The sequence below is a fragment of the Drosophila grimshawi genome, unplaced genomic scaffold (genome assembly GCF_018153295.1).
Source record: "Drosophila grimshawi isolate 15287-2541.00 unplaced genomic scaffold, ASM1815329v1 contig_311, whole genome shotgun sequence".
NCBI classification, from domain to species: domain Eukaryota; kingdom Metazoa; phylum Arthropoda; class Insecta; order Diptera; family Drosophilidae; genus Drosophila; species Drosophila grimshawi.
Window position 1 is genome coordinate 21,905,967 of NW_025063098.1, and position 25,017 is coordinate 21,930,983.

Here is a 25,017-nt window from a genome sequence, read left to right on the forward strand (position 1 = left end):
GGTGCGTGGCATTTTACGCATCGCTGTCGTTGACAACTCACACACGCATATAAATTGCAATGATTACACGGTAATTAGAAGTTTTCAACAAACTACTCAACAGCGATCTGTGTCTTTGACTGGGTCCTGTATTTGAGCCATCCCCAGATGTATGCTATGCAAAATGATAAAATTTCTCACAAAATTTGACTATGAAATCGCGCTTTAATTTATTTATGAAGCCGAGACACATCAATCTTGTGCAGCTTCTAAGATTTGCCATATGCCAGCCAGCCAGCCAGCCAGCAAGGTGTGTGTTTAGGTGTGTGTGTGTGTGTGTTTAGGTGTGTGTATGTGTGTGTGTGTGTGTGTGTGTGTAATCCGTGGTGCTGTAATATGCGATGCCATGGTTTGCTGAATTTGAGTTTAATGACGTGTAAAAATGTTTTCACGGCTTTTGATTATATTTTACCTTGAGCGTCGCTTAAGTTTTGGTCGTCTACATGCATACACACACACACACACACAAACACACACACACCCACACATATGTAGTACTGACTATAGATCCCTTCCGTTTGCCATTTGCAATGAATAATGTTGTCGGCATTCTCCATGGCGTCTCTTTTGCATATGAATACCTTTTGCCAGCGTCGCTGATTAGCAGCGCCAACTGACAATGGCAACGTCCCAGCGGCGGAAACATTTTAATGACAAGCGACCGGCGTGCTTATCCAAACCCCCTTGCCTACCCCTCCCCCTCCCCCTCGCACTTTGCTTTTTGCCTGGCACACCCCTTCTCGAATTGGGCTGACAGTTATCGTTTTCAAAATATTGTTATGTGCTTTTTTGGGGTCGCTGCGTTTACGCTACGTTAAGCATATTGTTTTGTGTATGCTCCGATTTAAATTGAAGATTTTACTTATACATTAATTTTGATTGTCGCGCAATCAAAAGTTATGATTATGACAATTTATTGAAGTTTCAGTATGCGGATGTAATTGGCATGCAAAAAGTTGTCCAAAACAGTTAAACAGATGGGAAAAAAATTGGCAAACAAGCGACATATTTGCCTGCATGCAGTTAATTTATGTAATCTGCTAATTTAATTTATACGGAGTCCACTTAAATTACAAAAAATAAAGTGTGCGACTAGGATATACCCTGTATCTAGCTGTCAAAACTATATAAGGCCAATGAATAAATAGGTTCAACTATTTTTGGGTCTAAATTGGAAAGAAATTCGGGAAAAAAATTCAATTAATTTTAATTTTTAAATAATTATTAATTATTAGCTTTGAAGCCCCGAGAATACCTAAATGTATTTAACTCTTTAATATTCTCATTTTTGTTTGTCAGCAGGTAAACCAATTGAAACACAAAAACCACATACAATTGCAATTAATTTTTGATGGCATTTGGAGCTCTGATTGATTCCGCAAATCAATTAAAATCTTAGGATTCAAAAACTCATTTTCGCCGCATGCGGCAAACAAACGAATAAAAATGTTGGCAAGCAACAAAGGAAATTATTTAAAATGCTATTTGGCCTGCCAAAGTAAAATAGAAAAGTTTCCCGTTGTTAAATACAATACAATGCGCCCTGTTGACAATTGCTCCGCACGCGTCGACCAGTCCCTGAAGCGTTTGGCATTTGGTCACTCTGTACACTCTGACTTATTTAATGCTTGAGTAAACCTCTTAAAAGCCACAACAGGCAGCAGCAGTAGCAGCAGCAGCAAAAACAATGCCAGAAAGTCATAGAAATACTTAGTAAATAGCAAATACGTGCACTTTTACTTGTTGCTCGCAGCCAAAGCTGCAGCTGTCGCTTAGCCCTTATTGTTGGCCCATTGTTTGAAACAAACAAACAAAAAAAAAAACAACATAAACAACAAAAACAACAAAAACCCCAGCTAAATGCAGCTTAGTTTAGCTGCTGGCTGGCTGGCTGCCTGGCAGGCTGCCTAGCGACGCAGGTGATATTATTGGCCAAAGTTAAACAACTGTAAACAGTTACAATTGAAAATAATTGAGATAGTTTTTTGTTTTCCATCTCGCTGTCTTTCAGTTGTTGTATTTAGCCTGCTACTTATTTATATTGTATTTATTTTTTAAATACATAAAAGCTTTTTGTGCAGTAGATTTAAGATTATTGCTTAGCTTTTTTGTTGTATGACAAATTGAACAAGTTGCTCAGACATTTGCTTAACAACTGAACTGGCTTGGCAATATTTACAGTTGAGAACCATGTGAAAAGCTATTAAAAGAGAAAAAAAGCAAATATTGTATGCATTAAACGAATGAAATGCGAGTGTACTTTAAGAAAATCTAAATTACAATTTCTTGCAGCAGCATAACAATTAATACTTAAGCATCGTGGGCTTATTGTAATCTCTGACCATAACTGTAACTACAAAAGTAACATTTTGCACTAGTTCTGATCGGATTATCAACATAACAATGCCCATTTATTGTTGTTAGAAGTTTCATTAGAAACGTACAGGTCTTTTCTACAATTTCTTCTTCATTTGTGCAACAGCAACGACAGTGAACGACAATATCAATAATCAATTGCAAGCAGCAAAGCCGAACAAAGCATTTGACCAAATGAATCCTATGCACGCACGGACCGAACTTAAACCCCAATTCGAAAATGACAGGAATGGCAATGCTATCTTGTCCAGTGCATGGCCAGTGTCCAGCCCATTTTTGCAGCAGTAACAACTTATTGTGGTTACAAATTGTGGCAAAAGCTATCAATGATATTATCAGCGCACGGCTTGGACGGGCAGACAGACCTCCCAAAGACTGTCCGATCGACCGTCCATCCGACCGTCCGACAGTCCGACAGTCCGAGTGTCCGCTCAACCGACAGTCCAACCATATGCAAGCCCAATTACATCCGGTTGCAGTTTCAATTTCAATTTGCCGTGGCCGTTGCAGCACAAAGGAACCAGGCGTAGAGCCAAAGGACTATCCGTATGCCATGTGCCATACGCCATATGCCTGTGGCTGTTGCTTGGCATAATATTAATTTAAATTAGACAGATGCTGGCCAAAGCGGCCCAGTCGTGACATCGTTGGTGGATGCAGCAGCAGCAGCAGTAATTTGCATAGAGCTGCGTGGCTGACTGGCTGTCTGGTTGTCTGGCTAGAGGGCTGGGCTGAGAGGCAGCTTATGGCCAAGCTTGTGGTGGCCAATAATAATGGTATAATGGTCATACGGTTGACTTCACCAGTGTGCTAATCATTTTACAATCGGTTTAGCGAGCTGGTTTCCCATTACCAGGTGTACCGTAAAATTTACGAATTTGCCAACGTAATTTACAACAAAGATAGCGGAAGTTTCAGCTAACCCGTCTAATTAACCATAAAATGCAGTTAATACACCATGTTTTTCGCTAAACTCACGATTTTTTTGTATGTTAATATTGTGCTTATGAATTTAACGCCTGAATTATTTGAATTAATACACGTTTTTCGTAGTGGTCGACAGATATGCAAATTTTTTTTGAATTTGCACAACTGCCCCGCTTGATCCTTTTCTATCGCATGTTTAATATTTGTCCGACAGTTTTGGTTACTTTTCCCTCTCCCATAGGCAGTATGCAAAATTTGCAAAGCAAATTAATAGTAGTGATGGGTCAGCAAATTTTTCAATTGAAGTTGAGCCAATTAACACGACACAGACCGCACACACACACACACACACACACACACAAACGCCCAAACGCCCAAATACACAACTAAACACACACATATATAAAGTACATAGTTGCAGATTTCAGCCATGGCGGCCACACATATTTCCGCTTCCGTTGTGCATTAGTCGCTTCATGCAGCATTTTGCGGCGTAGTCGCCACACATAAATTATAGCAAATTGTTTGCATTTAATTGTATGGTCTGATTGTCATTATTGTTGTTGTAGTTATAGTTGTTGTTGTTGTTGTTGCTAACAACGCATGCATATCTCATTTAGATACAGATACATTTATAGATATGTATATGAATGGACATATTTGTTGTTAGGCGTCCGGACATTTGTATGTTTGATGAAGTCGCGCTAATTAACTGTTACTCCTCAGGTCCTTTATCTTATAATCCAGCTGTCGGTTAGACTGTTATCAAGTTGAGAAACAATCTACCACACCCAGATAGTCCATTGCTCAGCAAATATGACAAATGTTGACAGCATTGTCAGACTGAAGCTCATCTTGGCACATATATACACAGTGGCTGGCAAATGTTTAAGGACAAGGAAAAGACAAGAGTGGATAACTGAATTTAAATTTAGATACATCTGACAAGCTGTAGGCAAATTGTTAAATCATACAAATATTTATTGCAGGACAAATATATGTACGATGCTTAATGTATGATTTTAATGTAAGGGTTTTTATGTAGCCGACCTCTAATCAAGCATATTTAAAATATGAACAAAAGTTATACGACGATTAATTGAAATGAAAATAATCTCTAGCTACACATAAAGTTGTCGTTATTATCTGTATTAATGCAGTTTACATTATTATATCAAAATACTAGTGCATAAATCTACTTATTCGTCGACAACGGAGAAGACTTAATTCAAGTTCTTCTTTATATACACATCAGTCAGCAGCTTGAAGCATTTGCGGCTGATATAGATTGGCCAAAGGATTTTGTACCAACAACAAGGACGACAGTTTACCCAAGGACGCTGGAGTTAGACAGAAGCCATTTCAAAGATATTTGCAAAGCAGACTTGCTAAATGGAAAGCGAGAGCTTTTGAGTAATAGTGTTAAATGAACCGTTTGCCATGCCACAATTATCTTCGAGTCTTGTATCTTGCAAGAGGAAAGCTGCGAAATCTGCGAAAGCCCCATCTAATTGAGGCGTTCGTGCAATTTACACTTCAGCAAATCATTTCGATGCTATTTGTCTTGCCATATATTGCCTTCATCGAACTTGAATGATACACCATTTACGATATACATATACATACGTAATCGGGGCGGCCGCATCAGCATGTAAATTGCATTACCTTTGGGTTCGAGGAGCCTCGAGCATCAACTTGCGTAATGCAATAAACAGCTCGTAAATATTTTGATACCAATTTTCCAGCGTAATTGACTCAACGGTACTTTGAATGTCAAACAATAAATTCAATTACCAATACACATGCGTTCAGAGGCGCTACGCTGCTCATCGCAAATATACCAGCAATCTTGCCCCCACATACCTCCCACACACAACCCCTTCAATTCACATGTGTCAGAGTCGGTGATGTTTAACCCTACCTTGCACGTGCTACGGCTACGGCTATGGCTACGGCCACAGCTCCGGCCATCGCAATGGATTCGCCGAAAATCTCGCAAGGAGCGGGAGCTGTAAAACCAAAGCAAGCGGAAAATCAACGCACAAGTCGATAAACATTTGTATGAACAGCAAACAGTGGCGGGCGGATAAAGAAGCAGATGAAAATGAAACAAAGCCAACGAAATAAGTTTGTAGTTGATAGGCGGGTGGGCTAAGGACAGTCAAAAAACAAAAAAAAAAAAACAGTCAAAAAAAAAGAAGCAGTCAAAAGGACGCACGGCGAAAGGCGTAAAACAATTTCATAAAACAAAAAAAAAAAAAAATCAAATAATACCCGAGTCACAAAAGGGTGCTGCTTATGCCATGGAAATCATTTATTGCGCAATGGAGTTGAGTAGAATTTAAGCGGTGGCATAAATGGGCGAATGATAAAATGGAATGCCGCCAGGGGAAATAATGTTGTCGTGAAAGTCTCTTTAAGTTTATGTTGTAGATCTTACATAACAGATACAAAAAAAGTCAAGGTAAGACAAATAATTGATGAACGACATTACTTGAATTCTGATTTTGTTCTATGCTGGTCTACATTGTCATAATATTTGTTTTGTGCTTATCACTTTCGCTAATTTATATTGCAGACGACAACTTTAACTAGCTTCCAAGCGGCGCAGGATTTCAAAGCAGATAAACCATAAGAAATCTGCAATAAGAGAATCTCAATCTAAAGCGAACTGAAACTCTGCAGCTAAGTGTATACAAATTTCAAATGAGTTCGCTTATTACACAGATAGTATGCTAACTAGACTCATTCCATGGTGCCGTGCCCACGTTTATGGTGCACAAATTGAAATTTATAAGAATATTGCGGATGTGTGTGGGTCGCAGTTTATCATGGCTGCAAATAAAAACAAAAAAACAACGAAGCAAAACAACCCCAAATACGAGGGCAACAAAAGCAAAAACAACAATGACAGTCAAACAATGCAAAATCAATTTAAATTTCCATCTCATACTCTTTCTCATACACACACACACACACACACCCTGAAATGTATAAAAAAAAAAGACACGAAATGGGTGAGAAAATCAGTAAAGCAACCGCAATCTTTTACCAAATTGTTGTGCCATGTGTGTGTGTGTGAGTGTGTGTGTGTGTGTGTGTATAGGGTGAGTGTGTGAGTGTAAGGGTGTCACTTGCGCTACCGCCACGCAACTCAATCATAAGTAAATATTACACAGACACACACGCAAGCGATTGCTGAAATAAAAAAAAAAAAAGAGAGAAGCGCAAGCAGCGACAGGATCGCATGGAGCAGTCAGTGGCAAGTTTATTATGCCCTCGGGTAAAATATAAAGAGGCATGCATGGAGGGGCTGGCAAGTTGGCAGGCAAGCATCGGGTTGGCAGGCGAAACACGTTCTAATAGATTTCCAGCCTTTCGCCTTTTGACGCCGTCGACGTTTCGACGTCTTCGATGTTGGCAGCCCGTACAAGTTACACATGTTGCTTTTGTTTGGCTTCCTGTCACACACACACACGCAATCACACACACACACACATGTATGCATTCGACATGACATTTGCTGGGCGCTGCCTCAATTTAAGACCGTAAATCCTTTATTCAATTTTTAGCCATGAACGCCCAAAAGTATGCAGCGCGATAAGCGCGTCACAAGCAAATCCCAAGGATTTTGTGCATAAATACGCATTGATTAAGTAGAACTTCGCTGCCAAAGGGCATATAAATCAGAAAGGATATATATTCTTATAGAAATATATGTACATATTTACATATATATCGACGGCTCTCTATGCAAATCGATGGCAATTGACGGGGTGGCTAGCAAATATGAAAATTATGCCACTGGCATCGAAAAGCGGTAACAATGAATGTGAAGGTCCACTTGCCGTCACGTAATGAATGGAAAACGAGAACGAGCTGCAATTGACAGGCAAACGTTGATACGCATTGATGAAAGGAAGCCAGAGAGAGAAGGCGAGAGGATGAAAAGGGAGAGACGCAATGGCGGCGACGGCAACGGCGACGGCGACGGCGACGGCGACGATGGCGACGACTATGGCAGCCGGAAGCTGGCACACAACTAATTGGACATCCGTTTTCCGTGCGATTATCGGCTCCGGCACGGGCCCCAAGGTAAGTTAAGTATTTCTATTTTACTGCTGTAAATTTGTGCCACGTTATTAACGCCACTTTGAGTGCTCGGCACGGCGCTGCGTGGCCACCAGGAAGTGACGCTAAAAGGTCGACCAGCATACAGACCCACTGCTACTGTTATAGCAATGTAGAATTCATCTACAACTTGCCACTCTCTGGCTCTGGCTCTGTCACTGCCATACACACACCTTCAATAGCTTCAGCTTAAGCTCTGCCAGCTCGCTTCCATTATTTCCGCGCTGGGCCTCCGTAGACCCGGCACAGGGGCCACGTGCAATTGTCGGTGTCGTTGGCTTTATTTAATTGAAGTCAATTACACAGCTGGATATGCCAGAGTAGACAGACAGCGTCTTCAGCAAGCAGCTAGCTGCTAGCAGCTGGCAGCCTCATTAGATCAATGTGATGTCAATGCCAACATTGACAACGTCCATGTCCAGTTAATAAACGTTGCCCGTTGCGATGAAAATTGCCCCTGAGCTTTTGTTATTTTCTTTTTCCAGCACAAATCGCATGTGTTAAACTTTTAAGTGCACTGCCGGGGCTGCCGCTTAAGCCGCTTAGCCGGGGTCTTACACAGTGATGACAACAAAGACTTGACAAGATCAATGGGCTTTAGGGCACAGTCAAAAGTTTCCCAACCACTTCAAAAGCTGCCTTTCAAGTGGTGTGCACTGATTGTTTGCCACCTGATTTCAAGTTATCCATTCAGACTTTCATTAACAGAAGCACCGCACGTGCATTTACCCACCACAATCACCCCCACCCCTACCCCACCCCAACTCCACCCGCATACCATCTAAGTGTAGCGCCTTTCATAAGCACGCTGGTGTAGACGGAACTTAAGCTAAATTAAGTTTTCATAATTCCTAATAATCTATTCAAGTAAGTTTTCAATAATGTTTGTTCACTTCTCTGTCGAATCAGGTGACGAACTGAAACTGCCGGCGAAGCTGGTTTGAGTTCCGTTCCCAGTGGTTTTGGCACCTTTGGAGCCCGGTTCGTGGTGGCTGTCAGCTTTTGTTGTTTTCCCTGCAAATTGGATTTGAAAATTTTCCAAGATTTGAATGTCAGATATCTGGCAACTTATTAGATGAGGATATATACAAAATACGGCTCAAACAAATGCAGCTTCATTAACGGAATACGCAAAAGTTTTGCGGTGCGCATGTTAAACACTGCAAAGAATTATATACTAATTAAGAAGAGAAAATAAATGCAAAAACTATAATCGAATAAAAATTGAATTGTAATTGGCCCAATCGAATCGATAATTTGCTGTAAAGATAAAGATTTTCTTTTTTTTGCGTACCATCGATACTATTGAAAGCCCGATAAGATATTATTGAAGGGAAAAGTACAGTTTTTTGCAGAAAATTAAAATTCTAAAACAAAATTTGTTAAAAATGTTTTCCATACTTTTCGTTACTGATATTTGCAGGCCACGCAATTTCTTGCAGTGTAATAGCTTTGAGAAACTTTCAGCGCCAACTATTGTTGGAAAGTTTTCAATTGAGAATATTAATTTAGTCAATACATGTGGGCGAAATGCGCAAAGACGAAAGTGCCAACCACAACAACAAAACTCAAACAAACGTTAAAAGTTTTGCGGTTACGCAACACAAATCCGAAGAGGCCAAGCGTCAGCAGCTTAACAGCTCAGGTACTGGGCCAGGAGCTTAAGGCGACAACGCGCCGGCATAATGTGGTTTTTGTGGGGTAATTTCTATTAGGCAAGTTGTTGTTGCATGTATAATCAAGACTTTGCTCCCTGCCTGACCTTAAGTCGCCAACTTCCCACTCACACACACACACACACACACGCACACACACACAATCAAACACTTTGCCCAATTAGCATTGTATCTAACGCAATTGGCTGTGGGCCATGCTTTGTTGTGGTCACATTCCATAGAGTAGCATCAAGTACCTTTGCCGCACAAATTAAGGCAGCACACACACACACACACACACACAAATACATGCATAAATATATATTTGTATGTAATTGTATGTATATAGATATATATATATATATACACATATACGCTTAGAAGTTGCTGGTAATTTATAAAAATAATTCGGTCAGTTGTCACTTTGATGTGACCAAAAAATGTTTGCAACACTTGTTTGGCCGCGAGCGCAGATTCCCCATTTCACCCATTTCACTCATACCCCAAATTACCCTCATTCACATTCACTACACACACTGGCTGGTGCGCCCGTCTGTCTGTGTGTACATATGTATGTATATGGATAAGAGAGCTCTTCCTGCTGGGAATTAGCATACAGACTGCATCTCTCCAGACTCGGTGCGTTCGTACAACTCATGTTATGAACATCATCATCATCGGCCCCAGGGGCAGCACCAGCTGTTGTGCCCAACTGCCACTAACCCTTCCCCATCATCAATGAGTCAGCACCCGCTACCATGCCCCAAACACAAGAACCTTTAGATTTGTGTCCGAAAAATGTTTTTCTGCCATTTGCATGGAAAACCGAACGCCAAACGTCGTCATGGTCATCGCCAATGGTGAGTACTGTACAACATTCAAAGTCCATTCAATCACACATATGCAGGGTACAATGCAGAGAGAGCAAGACCTGCTACCTGAACGACCAGCCAGCCAACTATCCATTCTTGTCTTTGCCCAGAGGTAACAACTGTTCGTTGCAGAAGCCTCTCTTGCTTTGTTTCATTTGAAACGAGTTTGTATGTATGCGTACCTGTGTGTGAATGTGTGTGTGTGTGTATGTGTGTGTGCGAATATGTGTGTGTGTGTGTGTGTGGGCATAGACGGAGGTAGCAACGCAGCTTGTTTCCGGCACGGTACGTAAAACAACACGACTAAGGAAAGCAAGACGGCGCCTGCAGTGAATTGAACTTTTGCATTTCACGTGAAACGTTCAAACACAGCACGAAAAAGTTCCAACAACAACCAAACATGTAGCAGGAACAGCAATAACTGAAACGAAATGGAAATTTTCAAACAAAAGCAGCAAAAAAATATGGAGAACGAAGTTCTACTCTCAAAATGCGAGTGAGTTCTTGATTTTTTGTGTTTAGGCAATGCCCAAAAAAAAAAAATAATTCACTTTTCTGTGTAAGTTTTTGCAGCTCAACTGGCGTTATTATCAAATTGCTTTCATACACACACCCACTTAACGATGGGCTCCAAGTTCAATTAAAATCAAATCAAAACTCCAATTCAGAAATGGGCTAAGTGTTTACTAACAATAAGTCAAGAATGTATATTTCAGGCTCTTTGGGTTCGAGAGAAAGCTTTTCCTAAAATACAAAAGGCTTAAATTTGTAAAATAAACGCGAAGCGGGTGAACTTATCGATAAAATGAAATAAGTTCATACTACATATGATATATTTACCACTTAAGCCACGTATACTAGCAAAGTAAACACAATAACTGAATGCTTTATCAATTCCAACTAATTGCAAGCAAATAATAATATTGAGTACTTAATTACTCAAGCGCACGCCAAACAAATTCATTCAGCCGATGAATCACTGAAAGCACTCCCTGCCAAGACAATATAGATCGCCTTCGATTTCTTGACTCATACATTAGATCCATCTATCACCCTGATAAGATTTAATACGACACACCAATTATAGTTCATTCAATCAAAATGGCTCAATGGCGATGTTTAGATTGCAAATGACTATAAAAGTCAAAGCGTGCGAACCACTTCCCAAAGATATATTTCTACAATTAACCATTCGACATGATTGCAAAGGTTTTCCTACTAACTCTCCTGGTGGCCGTCGCCAGTGCCACACCTGTGACCCAGGACACGAGCATGGTCGGCTATCGTGAGGCGATGGACATGTTCCTTGATGCCTGGAAGAAGATGATTCCCTGTGGCTTTCCTTCCGAAAATATTCCAGTTCTTGCTCCATTGACCACTGACTTCTACGCCTTCAACTACAACAACGGAGAGACCAACCTGGTTGGCAATGTGAGCAACATCCGCATCTCGGGTCTGAACAACTTCCAGGTGCTGAGTGGCAGTTACGATCCCACCACCCTCCGCGCCACCTTTGACGTGTTGTTCCCAGAGCTGCAGATTCTGGGCTCCTATGAAGTTGAGGGAACAGTCGGTATTGGTGGCCTCCCTTTGCCCATCCGCCAGAGCGTTCTGATCAACAAGAAACTGTCAGACTGGCGTTTCGTTGGCGATTACACCTTTGCCCAGAGCTTAAGCAACTCCAATGGACTGCGCTTAGCCGACTTCAACCTGCAATACTTCGTTGCCAATGTTCAGGCCGCCAACTGGAACAAATTCATGGACATCGCAACCAACAACTACTTCAATAGTTTCATCAACTCTTTCTCTCTGCTCTTCACTGAGGAGATTCAGCCTTATGTCAACCCTATGCTTGAGAAATACTTATTGCCCACCATCAATAACCTGCTCTCAAACGTGGACATGACCCAGCTGACTAATTACTTAGCAATGCAAGCTGAGATGTGGAACAGCGCTGACTGCAAGGTTTTGGCTTAGAGTGTTGAACTTTCTATAATGCCGGATAATAATTTAATAAATCGAAATTTGAATGCAAAGAACTTAAACATGCGCTGTTTTATAAAATCATTTAAACTAAATTGTATATTTGGAAATGATACAACATTTGAAGCTATTGTGTTGATTTAATACAATATTCAAATATTATAATAAGGCCAGAGTGATGGATTTACCTCTGGAATTTTCCCAACTTAGATAAGTCAAGTACAATACATGTGGCATAACATTGATTAATAGAAATTGAGGTGCTGAATTTTGAGCCGTTTCATAAATAATGTTAAATCGGTTAAAAATAATATGACAAGATTGTAATATAAGAAATGTATTCACAAGACCATCCATATGTTTTTTCGCAGAGACGTACGAGGCAAAAACCATTTTAGTAAACAAGTCCTTGATGCCAAATCATATCCAAGATATTATTGATTTACTTCTGACATATATATGGGAATTACAAGTCTTAGACAAGCGTTCAAGCTTTTACCTCAAAAAACGTTTCTTAGAACCCGTGACCTTAAAACTCATATATCGTTAGTGAGTGTAAGACGCCGTTATAATTAATTGCAATTGATATTTATTATCTGTTTGTACAGTAAACAAAATTAGCTTCCTCAAGCCTGAGCAATGCATGCGGCATTGTTCCACATCTCAGCTTGCATTGCTAAGTAATTAGTCAGCTGGGTCATATCCACGTTTGAGAGCAGGTTATTGATGGTGGGCACCAAATACTTCTCAAGCATGGGGTTGACATAAGGCTGAATTTCCTCAGTGAACAGCAGAGAGAAGGAGCTAATGAAACTGTTGAAGTAGTTGTTGGCGGCGATGTCCATGAATTTGTCCCAGTTGTCGGCCTGAACATCGGCAACAAAGTATTGCAGGTTGAAGTCGGCTAAGCGCAGTCCATTGGAGGTGCTCAAGCTCTGGGCAAAGGTGTAATCGCCAACGAAACGCCAGTCTGACAGTTTCTTGTTGATCAGAACGCTCTGGCGGATGGGCAAAGGGAGGCCACCAATACCGACTGTTCCCTCAACTTCATAGGAGCCCAGAATCTGCAGCTCTGGGAACAACACGTCAAAGGTGGCGCGGAGGGTGGTGGGATCGTAACTGCCACTCAGCACCTGGAAGTTGTTCAGACCCGAGATGCGGATGTTGCTCACATTGCCAACCAGGTTGGTCTCTCCGTTGTTGTAGTTGAAGGCGTAGAAGTCAGTGGTCAATGGAGCAAGAACTGGAATATTTTCGGAAGGAAAGCCACAGGGAATCATCTTCTTCCAGGCATCAAGGAACATGTCCATGGCCTTGCGATAGCCGACCATGCTCGTGTCCTGGGTCACAGGTGTGGCACTGGCGACGGCCACCAGGAGTGCTAGTAGGAAAGCCTTTGCAATCATGTCGAATGTTTAATTGTAGAAATAACTCTGTGAGGAATTGGTCGTGCTCGTCGAGTTTTATAGTAGAATTGTTATCTATGAAATATTCATAAAGCATTTTGATCGATGGCATTTTAATTGAATTGGTCTTTTTGACATTAAGCTACCTATTTACATTGTATTTTATGACTCAACGCATTAATATACGAGTTATTGATAAATCGATGCCAGACAGATTATTGTGAGTGGATTTATGTTTAATCCTTTGATTCTTTAAATTCGAGTACCGAATTAGAGCATTCAGAAAAAAACAGTACTACGAAAAAAAGAAATCTTAAGGAAAATTGGTTGGCTGCTGATTTCTAATTAAGCTATGATCATTTTAGGAATCAACTTTTTACCTTGTTAGAGGGTATACATATATTCTTGACCAACAAGACTATCTCTCCGTATATGTCGGATCGGATAACTATTTCAAATATCTGCCATAAGAACAATATGTCGAAATATTATTTATTGTATGAAAAACTTTTTGAAATAGACAATTATAGCGTACAACTTTTATATGAATAATCCGTCAGATTTGAAAATTTATAATAAAATTTAGATGACGGTAATTTTACTCCGCTTATGTGTGATTTAGGTGAAATACACACTTGCAACAACTTAAAATTATTTTTTTTATTTAAAAAGTAATAGCTTCTGTGAAAGTGAAGCTATGGAAAAATATTTAAAATGCAAATATTATTTGAAGCTGTCTTCTGCTGTATTACAAACAAGTACAAGTATTAGTATATGCCTAAGTATTGGTTAAGCTGAAAATATACAGGATAATCATCAAATCAAATCTTATTAAAACATAATAGTTAAATAAAAGATAAACATAATAAATAAATAAATTAATAAAAACGAATATCCATAATAGGAACAACAAATGAACCAATAGAAGAATCTTAGAAGGATATTCATAACGCGTGACTCATTTACAAAAAACAACATCTTCAATGAAGTGCTATAAATCAAGTCAGCTTGGCTTGTTGAGTCATACAGTAGATCTTTCTGTTTAATATGATAAGACCTGGTGGAACAAGCGGCCTAAATAACAAAACGACCAATTTAAATGCGATCGATCAAGAGCCACATTAACAATCAGAGATAACAATTCCATTATAAAAGACAACGCGCGCTTCCATTCTTCACATAGTTTCTCCTACAACTAACCAGTCGACATGATTGCAAAGGTATTCCTACTAGCACTCCTGGTGGCCGTCGCCAGTGCCACACCTGTGACCCAGGACACGAGCATGGTCGGCTATCGCAAGGCCATGGACATGTTCCTTGATGCCTGGAAGAAGATGATTCCCTGTGGCTTTCCTTCCGAAAATATTCCAGTTCTTGCTCCATTGACCACTGACTTCTACGCCTTCAACTACAACAACGGAGAGACCAACCTGGTTGGCAATGTGAGCAACATCCGCATCTTGGGTCTGAACAACTTCCAGGTGCTGAGTGGCAGTTACGATCCCACCACCCTCCGCGCCACCTTTGACGTGATGTTCCCAGAGCTGCAGATTTTGGGCTCCTATGAAGTAGAAGGAACAATCGGTGTTGGTGGCCTCCCTTTGCCCATCCGCCAGAGCGTTCTGATCAACAAGAAACTGTCAGACTGGCGTTTCGTTGGCGATTACACCTTTGCCCAGAGCTTAAGCAACTCCAATGGACTGCGCTTAGCCGACTTCAACCTGCAATACTTCGTTGCCAATGTTCAGGCCGCCAACTGGAACAAATTCATGGACATCGCAACCAACAACTACTTCAACAGTTTCATCAACTCTTTCTCTCTGCTCTTCACTGAGGAGATTCAGCCTTATGTCAACCCTATGCTTGAGAAGTCTTTGGTGCCCACCATCAATAACCTGCTCTCAAACGTGGACATGACCCAGCTGACTAATTACTTAGCAATGCAAGCTGAGATGTGGAACAGCGCTGACTGCAAGGTTTTGGCTTAGAGTGTTGAACTTTCTATAATGCCGGATAATAATTTAATAAATCGAAATTTGAATGCAAAGAACTTAAACATGCGCTGTTTTATAAAATCATTTAAACTAAATTGTATATTTGGAAATGATACAACATTTGAAGCTATTGTGTTGCTTTAATACAATATTCAAATATTATAATAAGGCCAGAGTGATGGATTTACCTCTGGAATTTTCCCAACTTAGATAAGTCAAGTACAATACATGTGGCATAACATTGATTAATAGAAATTGAGGTGCTGAATTTTGAGCCGTTTCATAAATAATGTTAAATCGGTTAAAAATAATATGACAAGATTGTAATATAAGAAATGTATTCACAAGACCATCCATATGTTTTTTCGCAGAGACGTACGAGGCAAAAACCATTTTAGTAAACAAGTCCTTGATGCCAAATCATATCCAAGATATTATTTGCTTACTTCTGACATATATATGGGAATTACAAGTCTTAGACAAGCGTTCAAGCTTTTACCTCAAAAAACGTTTCTTAGAACCCGTGACCTTAAAACTCATATATCGTTAGTGAGTGTAAGACGCCGTTATAATTAATTGCAATTGATATTTATTATCTGTTTGTACAGTAAACAAAATTAGCTTCCTCAAGCCTGAGCAATGCATGCGGCATTGTTCCACATCTCAGCTTGCATTGCTAAGTAATTAGTCAGCTGGGTCATGTCCACGTTTGAGAGCAGGTTATTGATGGTGGGCACCAAATACTTCTCAAGCATGGGGTTGACATAAGGCTGAATCTCCTCTGTGAACAGCAGAGAGAAGGAGCTAATGAAACTGTTGAAGTAGTTGTTGGCGGCGATGTCCATGAATTTGTCCCAGTTGTCGGCCTGAACATCGGCAACGAAGTATTGCAGGTTGAAGTCGGCTAAGCGCAGTCCATTGGAGGTGCTCAAGCTCTGGGCAAAGGTGTAATCGCCAACGAAACGCCAGTCTGACAGTTTCTTGTTGATCAGAACGCTCTGGCGGATGGGCAAAGGGAGGCCACCAACACCGATTGTTCCTTCTACTTCATAGGAGCCCAAAATCTGCAGCTCTGGGAACATCACGTCAAAGGTGGCGCGGAGGGTGGTGGGATCGTAACTGCCACTCAGCACCTGGAAGTTGTTCAGACCCAAGATGCGGATGTTGCTCACATTGCCAACCAGGTTGGTCTCTCCGTTGTTGTAGTTGAAGGCGTAGAAGTCAGTGGTCAATGGAGCAAGAACTGGAATATTTTCGGAAGGAAAGCCACAGGGAATCATCTTCTTCCAGGCATCAAGGAACATGTCCATCGCTTCACGATAGCCGACCATGCTCGTGTCTTGAGTCACGGGAGTGGCACTGGCAACGGCCACCAGGAGTGCTAGTAGGAAAACCTTTGCCATCATCTTCGGTAGTGCTAGAAAGAGCTGTGTGAAGAATTGGGAACATGCGATGACTTTTATATTGAATTTGTTATCTATAGATTGTTCATGCGGCACTTTGATTGATTGCAGAGAAATGAAATTGCCACTGCGTTTTGTCAGGTAAGATATTTATTGTGTGATTTATCGACTAAATTTGAAGAACACTCATTCCAAAGAATTTGATACATTTTGATAAATTATTAAATATAACTTAAGGTTTTTTGAAATTTACATTACAAGAAATATGCAATTTAATTTAAATGAAATAAAAAAAAATTTCAATAAATACAATGATGTAAACGAGACTAAATTACCCTGTAAATAGGATTAAGAAGATACTTATATTGATATGTAAATTAACTTCACGATTGCTATAATTCCTATTTTAGGTTTAGGTTTAGGTTGTGTCGGCTGTCAGCCCTATGGGTTGGCAAAAATTTCTCAACTGAACCCTCCACGAGGGGGCCGACTGGTAATCGCATCACAGCGGTCCTGCAAGGTACCGATGCTAGCTAAGACTCGTTCCTATTTTAGATATTATTAAATTTGTATTGTTATTATTGAAAAGTACAACAAATAAGTTAAAGTAAGGTAAGTTTTACGGTAGCTGTGCCATGTCGTATTTCAAAAGCTTTTTGAGACTATCATCACAACTTTAAATATGTCTTATAAAGATCCCCAAAATATATAGTTAAAGTACTACCAAAATTTAAAGTATTTCCAAATAAATCAACATGAAACCACAGTACACAATCAGTTGAGTCATTTTCACATCGTCTTTGTTGGAATTAAGTCCTCTAAGCCGAACAAACGTATTGGGTTGACTCATACACAAAATCGATTAAATTAATCTGATAAGACCTTATGCAACATGGTGCCTTAAAGCCAAAACGACCAATTTAAATGCGATCGATCAAGAGCCACATTAACAATCAGAGATAACAATTCCATTATAAAAGACAACGCGCGCTTCCATTCTTCACATAGTTTCTCCTACAACTAACCAGTCGACATGATTGCAAAGGTATTCCTACTAGCACTCCTGGTGGCCGTCGCCAGTGCCACACCTGTGACCCAGGACACGAGCATGGTCGGCTATCGCAAGGCCATGGACATGTTCCTTGATGCCTGGAAGAAGATGATTCCCTGTGGCTTTCCTTCCGAAAATATTCCAGTTCTTGCTCCATTGACCACTGACTTCTACGCCTTCAACTACAACAACGGAGAGACCAACCTGGTTGGCAATGTGAGCAACATCCGCATCTTGGGTCTGAACAACTTCCAGGTGCTGAGTGGCAGTTACGATCCCACCACCCTCCGCGCCACCTTTGACGTGATGTTCCCAGAGCTGCAGATTTTGGGCTCCTATGAAGTTGAGGGAACAGTCGGTATTGGTGGCCTCCCTTTGCCCATCCGCCAGAGCGTTCTGATCAACAAGAAACTGTCAGACTGGCGTTTCGTTGGCGATTACACCTTTGCCCAGAGCTTAAGCAACTCCAATGGACTGCGCTTAGCCGACTTCAACCTGCAATACTTCGTTGCCAATGTTCAGGCCGCCAACTGGAACAAATTCATGGACATCGCAACCAACAACTACTTCAACAGTTTCATCAACTCTTTCTCTCTGCTCTTCACTGAGGAGATTCAGCCTTATGTCAACCCTATGCTTGAGAAGTCTTTGGTGCCCACCATCAATAACCTGCTCTCAAACGTGGACATGACCCAGCTGACTAATTACTTAGCAATGCAAGCTGAGATGTGGAACAGCGCTGACTGCAAGGTTTTGGCTTAGAGTGTTGAACTTTCTATAATGCCGGATAATAATTTAATAAATCGAAATTTGAATGCAAAGAACTTAAACATGCGCTGTTTTATAAAATCATTTAAACTAAATTGTATATTTGGAAATGATACAACATTTGAAGCTATTGTGTTGCTTTAATACAATATTCAAATATTATAATAAGGCCAGAGTGATGGATTTACCTCTGGAATTTTCCCAACTTAGATAAGTCAAGTACAATACATGTGGCATAACATTGATTAATAGAAATTGAGGTGCTGAATTTTGAGCCGTTTCATAAATAATGTTAAATCGGTTAAAAATAATATGACAAGATTGTAATATAAGAAATGTATTCACAAGACCATCCATATGTTTTTTCGCAGAGACGTACGAGGCAAAAACCATTTTAGTAAACAAGTCCTTGATGCCAAATCATATCCAAGATATTATTTGCTTACTTCTGACATATATATGGGAATTACAAGTCTTAGACAAGCGTTCAAGCTTTTACCTCAAAAAACGTTTCTTAGAACCCGTGACCTTAAAACTCATATATCGTTAGTGAGTGTAAGACGCCGTTATAATTAATTGCAATTGATATTTATTATCTGTTTGTACAGTAAACAAAATTAGCTTCCTCAAGCCTGAGCAATGCATGCGGCATTGTTCCACATCTCAGCTTGCATTGCTAAGTAATTAGTCAGCTGGGTCATGTCCACGTTTGAGAGCAGGTTATTGATGGTGGGCACCAAATACTTCTCAAGCATGGGGTTGACATAAGGCTGAATCTCCTCTGTGAACAGCAGAGAGAAGGAGCTAATGAAACTGTTGAAGTAGTTGTTGGCGGCGATGTCCATGAATTTGTCCCAGTTGTCGGCCTGAACATCGGCAACGAAGTATTGCAGGTTGAAGTCGGCTAAGCGCAGTCCATTGGAGGTGCTCAAGCTCTGGGCAAAGGTGTAATCGCCAACGAAACGCCAGTCTGACAGTTTCTTGTTGATCAGAACGCTCTGGCGGATGGGCAAAGGGAGGCCACCAACACCGATTGTTCCTTCTACTTCATAGGAGCCCAAAATCTGCAGCTCTGGGAACATCACGTCAAAGGTGGCGCGGAGGGTGGTGGGATCGTAACTGCCACTCAGCACCTGGAAGTTGTTCAGACCCGAGATGCGGATGTTGCTCACATTGCCAACCAGGTTGGTCTCTCCGTTGTTGTAGTTGAAGGCGTAGAAGTCAGTGGTCAATGGAGCAAGAACTGGAATATTTTCGGAAGGAAAGCCACAGGGAATCATCTTCTTCCAGGCATCAAGGAACATGTCCATCGCTTCACGATAGCCGACCATGCTCGTGTCTTGAGTCACGGGAGTGGCACTGGCAACGGCCACCAGGAGTGCTAGTAGGAAAACCTTTGCCATCATCTTCGGTAGTGCTAGAAAGAGCTGTGTGAAGAATTGGGAACATGCGATGACTTTTATATTGAATTTGTTATCTATAGATTGTTCATGCGGCACTTTGATTGATTGCAGAGAAATGAAATTGCCACTGCGTTTTGTCAGGTAAGATATTTATTGTGTGATTTATCGACTAAATTTGAAGAACACTCATTCCAAAGAATTTGATACATTTTGATAAATTATTAAATATAACTTAAGGTTTTTTGAAATTTACATTACAAGAAAAATGCAATTTAATTTAAATGAAATAAAAAAAAATTTCAATAAATACAATGATGTAAACGAGACTAAATTACCCTGTAAATAGGATTAAGAAGATACTTATATTGATATGTAAATTAACTTCACGATTGCTATAATTCCTATTTTAGGTTTAGGTTTAGGTTGTGTCGGCTGTCAGCCCTATGGGTTGGCAAAAATTTCTCAACTGAACCCTCCACGAGGGGGCCGACTGGTAATCGCATCACAGCGGTCCTGCAAGGTACCGATGCTAGCTAAGACTCGTTCCTATTTTATATATTATTAAATTTGTATTGTTATTATTGAAAAGTACAACAAATAAGTTAAAGTAAGGTAAGTTTTACGGTAGCTGTGCCATGTCGTATTTCAAAAGCTTTTTGAGACTATCATCACAACTTTAAATATGTCTTATAAAGATCCCCAAAATATATAGTTAAAGTACTACCAAAATTTAAAGTATTTCCAAATAAATCAACATGAAACCACAGTACACAATCAGTTGAGTCATTTTCACATCGTCTTTGTTGGAATTAAGTCCTCTAAGCCGAACAAACGTATTGGGTTGACTCATACACAAAATCGATTAAATTAATCTGATAAGACCTTATGCAACATGGTGCCTTAAAGCCAAAACGGCCAATTTAAATGCGATCGATCAAGAGCCACATTAACAATCAGAGATAACAATTCCATTATAAAAGACAACGCGCGCTTCCATTCTTCACATAGTTTCTCCTACAACTAACCAGTCGACATGGTTGCAAAGGTATTCCTACTAACTCTCCTGGTGGCCGTCGCCAGTGCCACATCCGTGACCCAGGACACGAGCATGGTCGGCTATCGCAAGGCCATGGACATGTTCCTTGATGCCTGGAAGAAGATGATGCCGTGTGGCTTTCCTTCGCAAAATATTCCAGTTCTTGCTCCACTGAAAGTCGATTTCTACGCGTTCAACTACGTCAACGGAGAGACCAACCTGGCTGGCAATGTGAGCAACATCCGCATCTCGGGTCTGAACAACTTCCATGTGCTGAGTGGCAGCTACGATCCCAACACCCTCCACGCCACCTTTGACCTGATGTACCCGGAGATTCAGATCTTGGGTTCCTATGAAGTGGAGGGAACAATCGGTATTGGTGGCTTCCCTATGCCCATCCGCCAGAGCGTTCTGATCAACAAGAAACTGTCAGACTGGCGTTACGTTGGCGATTACACCTTTGCCCAGAGCTTAAACAACTCCAATGGACTGCGCATAGCCGACTTCAACCTGCAATACTTCGTTGCCGATGTTCAGGCCGACAACTGGGACAAATTCATGGACATCGCCGCCAACAACTACTTCAACAGTTTCATTAGCTCCTTCTCTCTGCTGTTCACTGAGGAAATTCAGCCTTATGTCAACTCCCTATATGAGAAGTACACGTTACCCGTGCTCAATGACCTGCTCTCCAATATGGACATGACCCAGCTGACCGATTATCTCCTTATGCAAGCCGAGATGTGGAGCAACGCCGTCTGCACTGTTAAGGCTTAAAAATTTCGACATTTATGAAGTTCTTTATGCATATATGCAAAATAAATATCAAAAGCAAATAATAAAACTCATCTTTTTATTAACTCTAGGATCATATAAGCAAGCAAAGAGTCTGGTATGCAATTATCGACATGTCAACTCATAAATCTTGTAATTGGGAGACAAACTTAATAAGTTAATAATAGGTCGCATCGTAAGAATATATTTTAGAATTGTATATAAGAGTTTTAAATTAATTAACAAAACAAATCTTTGTCATATTGTATGCAAGTAACTTACCAACTTATTTATTTTACACTTAGAACCATTTGTTTACAAATAGATGTTTTGTTTAAGTTTGTTTGGATTTACATTTGACCATCATAAATTTGTATGTACACCTGTACATCTTCTATATTAACTATTTGTTCAAGATACAGATTGTATTTATTATTATTAAGCAACGTAGTACAAGAATACCTTTTTTGTTTTGCCTAAAGGTATGCACTTCGAATTTTGACAGTACTTTGAAAATCGTAGTAGATCGAATAATATTAGTAAATCGATTGCTCAAATTAATGCGAAGTTATTGAGTTAGCAGTCATTTATTTTTACAATGCCAATAAACTTGTTACAAAGCTGAAAATGAATACAAATTAACAAGTATAACTATCTACTTTTATTACATATTAAAGTTGTCCATGACCAAATGGCAACCTGTCAGATCGCTTTTCTAAAGCAACTCGTCGACAGATATAATAAGATTCTGAAAATGTTGTAAAAACATTTTTGTCCTTGAGCATAATTGCAATAAAATGACTTTTACATGGTATCTGCTAGTCAAGCACCTCCAACTTATTCATTTTAAAGTATCAATAGCCGATTAATTTAAGTGTCAAAAAAAACTTTTGGGAAAAAGGCCGTTTACTTAAGCCAAAAGATAACATTTGCTTGGCCTATCAGTTATACTTACAAGGTAGTTAATATTTCCTAGAAGAACTAAGAATTAACAATATACATTTTCCACGAAATATGATAAATTCAAGGGCGTGCCGAGCTTTTCAAAAAGGGGATAGCTACCAACGTAATACAATACATACATATGTACATATTTACATATGTAAATAGCAACAAAATACAACTTGGTTGAATGTATATTTTGCCAAGAAAATATATATATATTAAAGATCTTTAAGGGATAATTTTTGTCCAAAAACAACAGTAAATGCAATTAACAGCTTTTCTGATTCGAAATATTCCAAATTAGTTGAGAACTTAATTTTCGGAGTTGTGAATCCCAACGAATTTGTAAAAATCGATTTGGACATATGATTCACCACTTCATGTGAAAATTGTTTACAAAAAGACTTTAAGCACCTTTTCCACGAGCTGAAAACGGAAAATTTAAATTGAAATACAATCAATCAAATCCCTATTCGTTATACAGATAAGATATAACTATAAAAGGGCAGCCATGCGAGGCAGTCTTCACAGAGTTCATTTCAGTATCAAGCAAGCAAAATGATAGCTAAGGTTCTCCTTCTGGCCCTCCTAGTGGCAGCCACTAGTGCCTCACCGTTAACCGGCTCGGTGAACTATATTGAGGCATTCGGTACGTTCCTAAGGGCTTTCCAGAAGATGGCACCTTGTGGCTTTGCTCCGTGGAATCTTCCTGTCTTTGAGCCGCTGACCAACGAATTCTCCACCTTCAACTACACCAAAGGCGACACCAGCCTTGTAGGCAATGCCAGCAACATCCGCATCTCGGGCTTGAGCGAGTTCATTGTGTTAAATGGCCAATACGATACCACAACACAGCGCGCCTCCTTTGACGTTATGTTCCCGGAGCTTCAAATTCTCGGCTCTACCGTATTCGACGGCACATTCAGCGTTCTTGGCTTCTCGTTCCCCACGCATCAAAACACTCTGCTCAACGAGCGTTTGGAACAATTGCGTTTTGTGGGTGCATATACATTTGCCCCGAGTCTTACAAATCCCAAAGGACTCCGCATCGTCGACCTCGATCTGCAATTTTATGTGGCTGACGTAAAGATCGACAACTGGGATACTTTGTGGTCTATTGCAACCAACACTTTTTATGATCGCTGGTCCAGCGAGCTAATTTCATTGTTTGTCAAGGAGATCCAACCCAGTGTTGATCAACTATTGGCTGACTATGTGGTGCCCGATATTAACGACTTGCTCTCCAATGTCAGCATGACTGATGTGACCAATTTCTTTATGAACACGGCCAAAGAATGGAACAAGGTCGAATGCGATGTGCACGCTTAAGAAACGAATCACATACGACTTGAATATGTAATAAAAAGCAAAAGTAAAAAATGTAAACGGTTAAATTCGTTAAATTCAAAAAAAAAAAAAAAAGCAATGAATCTGCCATCAATATAGCTTCCAAAATATCTAAATTTGTCCGAATGCTACGTAGAACAGACAAGTCTGATAGTCTTTTTGTTTTTATTCGTCGCTATCTTTGCTGATGTTGCTGTTGCTGTAATCCGCTTAAGTAACTCAGCAGCAAACGGAAACCGGAAATGAAAACCATACAGTGTGTAAAGCGCGTGGTGAGTACGGGAGCTTGGAGATGGCTACGGTCCGGCTGGGCAGGCGACCGACTTCCGTTCTGTGTAACTGTGCATTGCTCGCTTTTTGTCAGAACCTATTGCCTGCCGGCACATGCTCGTCTCCGCGTCCTTGTAGTCGACTCGGGGGGGTGGTCTGAGGTTGATAGGAAGCATGGCTCTTAAGCTGTACCGGAAATGAAGAATTGTTGCTCGAGTCCCAGTGACAATTTCAATGTTCGCTGCTGGCTGACATAACTCCAAGACAGGGCCGCCATGAATCAACCAAAATGTTACGTGCCCTTCTAAAGCTTTTTATTGTTGCTGCTATAGTCAGTTTTAAGTGCTCATAATAGCGCGGTCTAAACAAACAACAAACAGCAAATGGCTTTTTCGTATTGCGGTTTTCCGGCCGCTCTGCTTTATACTCTGCTTATATACACATACATAATACACACTACTGCCATACCGCAGAAGAGATGACGGGTTCATCAAGCAGCCAGTTCCGCCTCCGTCTCCGTCTCCGTCTCCGTCTCTCTTATGTCTGCTGTCTGCCGTTACGGTCCACAGTCTTAGCCACAAGGCCGCTTTCAGGTCCATTGTGCATTAATAAATTATTAGGTAATGTGAAGTGCATA

The 25,017-nt window shown here is 40.4% G+C and overlaps 7 protein-coding genes across 7 annotated transcripts; 4 read left to right on the forward strand and 3 right to left on the reverse strand.

Annotated features, from left to right (window-relative positions):
- Positions 1-11,197: 11,197 nt before the first annotated feature.
- Positions 11,198-11,977, forward strand: LOC6568281. The gene has a single exon (XM_001994824.1). The coding sequence runs from the start codon at positions 11,198-11,200 to the stop codon at positions 11,975-11,977; it is 780 nt and encodes a 259-aa protein (XP_001994860.1).
- Positions 11,978-12,609: 632 nt separating this feature from the next.
- Positions 12,610-13,389, reverse strand: LOC6568280. Its single transcript, XM_043215244.1, has one exon. It carries the CDS (start codon positions 13,387-13,389, stop codon positions 12,610-12,612), a length of 780 nt encoding a protein of 259 aa, XP_043071179.1.
- Positions 13,390-14,597: 1,208 nt separating this feature from the next.
- LOC6568279 lies at positions 14,598-15,377 on the forward strand. The gene has a single exon (XM_001994822.2). The coding sequence runs from the start codon at positions 14,598-14,600 to the stop codon at positions 15,375-15,377; it is 780 nt and encodes a 259-aa protein (XP_001994858.2).
- A 632-nt stretch (positions 15,378-16,009) lies between these two features.
- LOC6568278 lies at positions 16,010-16,789 on the reverse strand. Its single transcript, XM_001994821.1, has one exon. It carries the CDS (start codon positions 16,787-16,789, stop codon positions 16,010-16,012), a length of 780 nt encoding a protein of 259 aa, XP_001994857.1.
- A 1,030-nt stretch (positions 16,790-17,819) lies between these two features.
- Positions 17,820-18,599, forward strand: LOC122322540. Its single transcript, XM_043215245.1, has one exon. The coding sequence runs from the start codon at positions 17,820-17,822 to the stop codon at positions 18,597-18,599; it is 780 nt and encodes a 259-aa protein (XP_043071180.1).
- Positions 18,600-19,231: 632 nt separating this feature from the next.
- On the reverse strand, positions 19,232-20,011 carry LOC122322541. The gene has a single exon (XM_043215246.1). The coding sequence runs from the start codon at positions 20,009-20,011 to the stop codon at positions 19,232-19,234; it is 780 nt and encodes a 259-aa protein (XP_043071181.1).
- A 1,030-nt stretch (positions 20,012-21,041) lies between these two features.
- Positions 21,042-21,821, forward strand: LOC6568277. The gene has a single exon (XM_001994820.1). The coding sequence runs from the start codon at positions 21,042-21,044 to the stop codon at positions 21,819-21,821; it is 780 nt and encodes a 259-aa protein (XP_001994856.1).
- The last annotated feature ends 3,196 nt before the right edge of the window (positions 21,822-25,017 follow it).

Excerpts from the sequence above, each read along its gene's own strand:
- LOC6568278 (XM_001994821.1), bottom strand. The coding sequence starts at position 16,789 with ATGATGGCAAAGGTTTTCCTACTAGCACTCCTGGTGGCCGTTGCCAGT.
- LOC6568281 (XM_001994824.1), top strand. The coding sequence starts at position 11,198 with ATGATTGCAAAGGTTTTCCTACTAACTCTCCTGGTGGCCGTCGCCAGT.
- LOC6568280 (XM_043215244.1), bottom strand. The coding sequence starts at position 13,389 with ATGATTGCAAAGGCTTTCCTACTAGCACTCCTGGTGGCCGTCGCCAGT.
- LOC122322540 (XM_043215245.1), top strand. The coding sequence starts at position 17,820 with ATGATTGCAAAGGTATTCCTACTAGCACTCCTGGTGGCCGTCGCCAGT.
- LOC6568279 (XM_001994822.2), top strand. The coding sequence starts at position 14,598 with ATGATTGCAAAGGTATTCCTACTAGCACTCCTGGTGGCCGTCGCCAGT.
- LOC6568277 (XM_001994820.1), top strand. The coding sequence starts at position 21,042 with ATGGTTGCAAAGGTATTCCTACTAACTCTCCTGGTGGCCGTCGCCAGT.
- LOC122322541 (XM_043215246.1), bottom strand. The coding sequence starts at position 20,011 with ATGATGGCAAAGGTTTTCCTACTAGCACTCCTGGTGGCCGTTGCCAGT.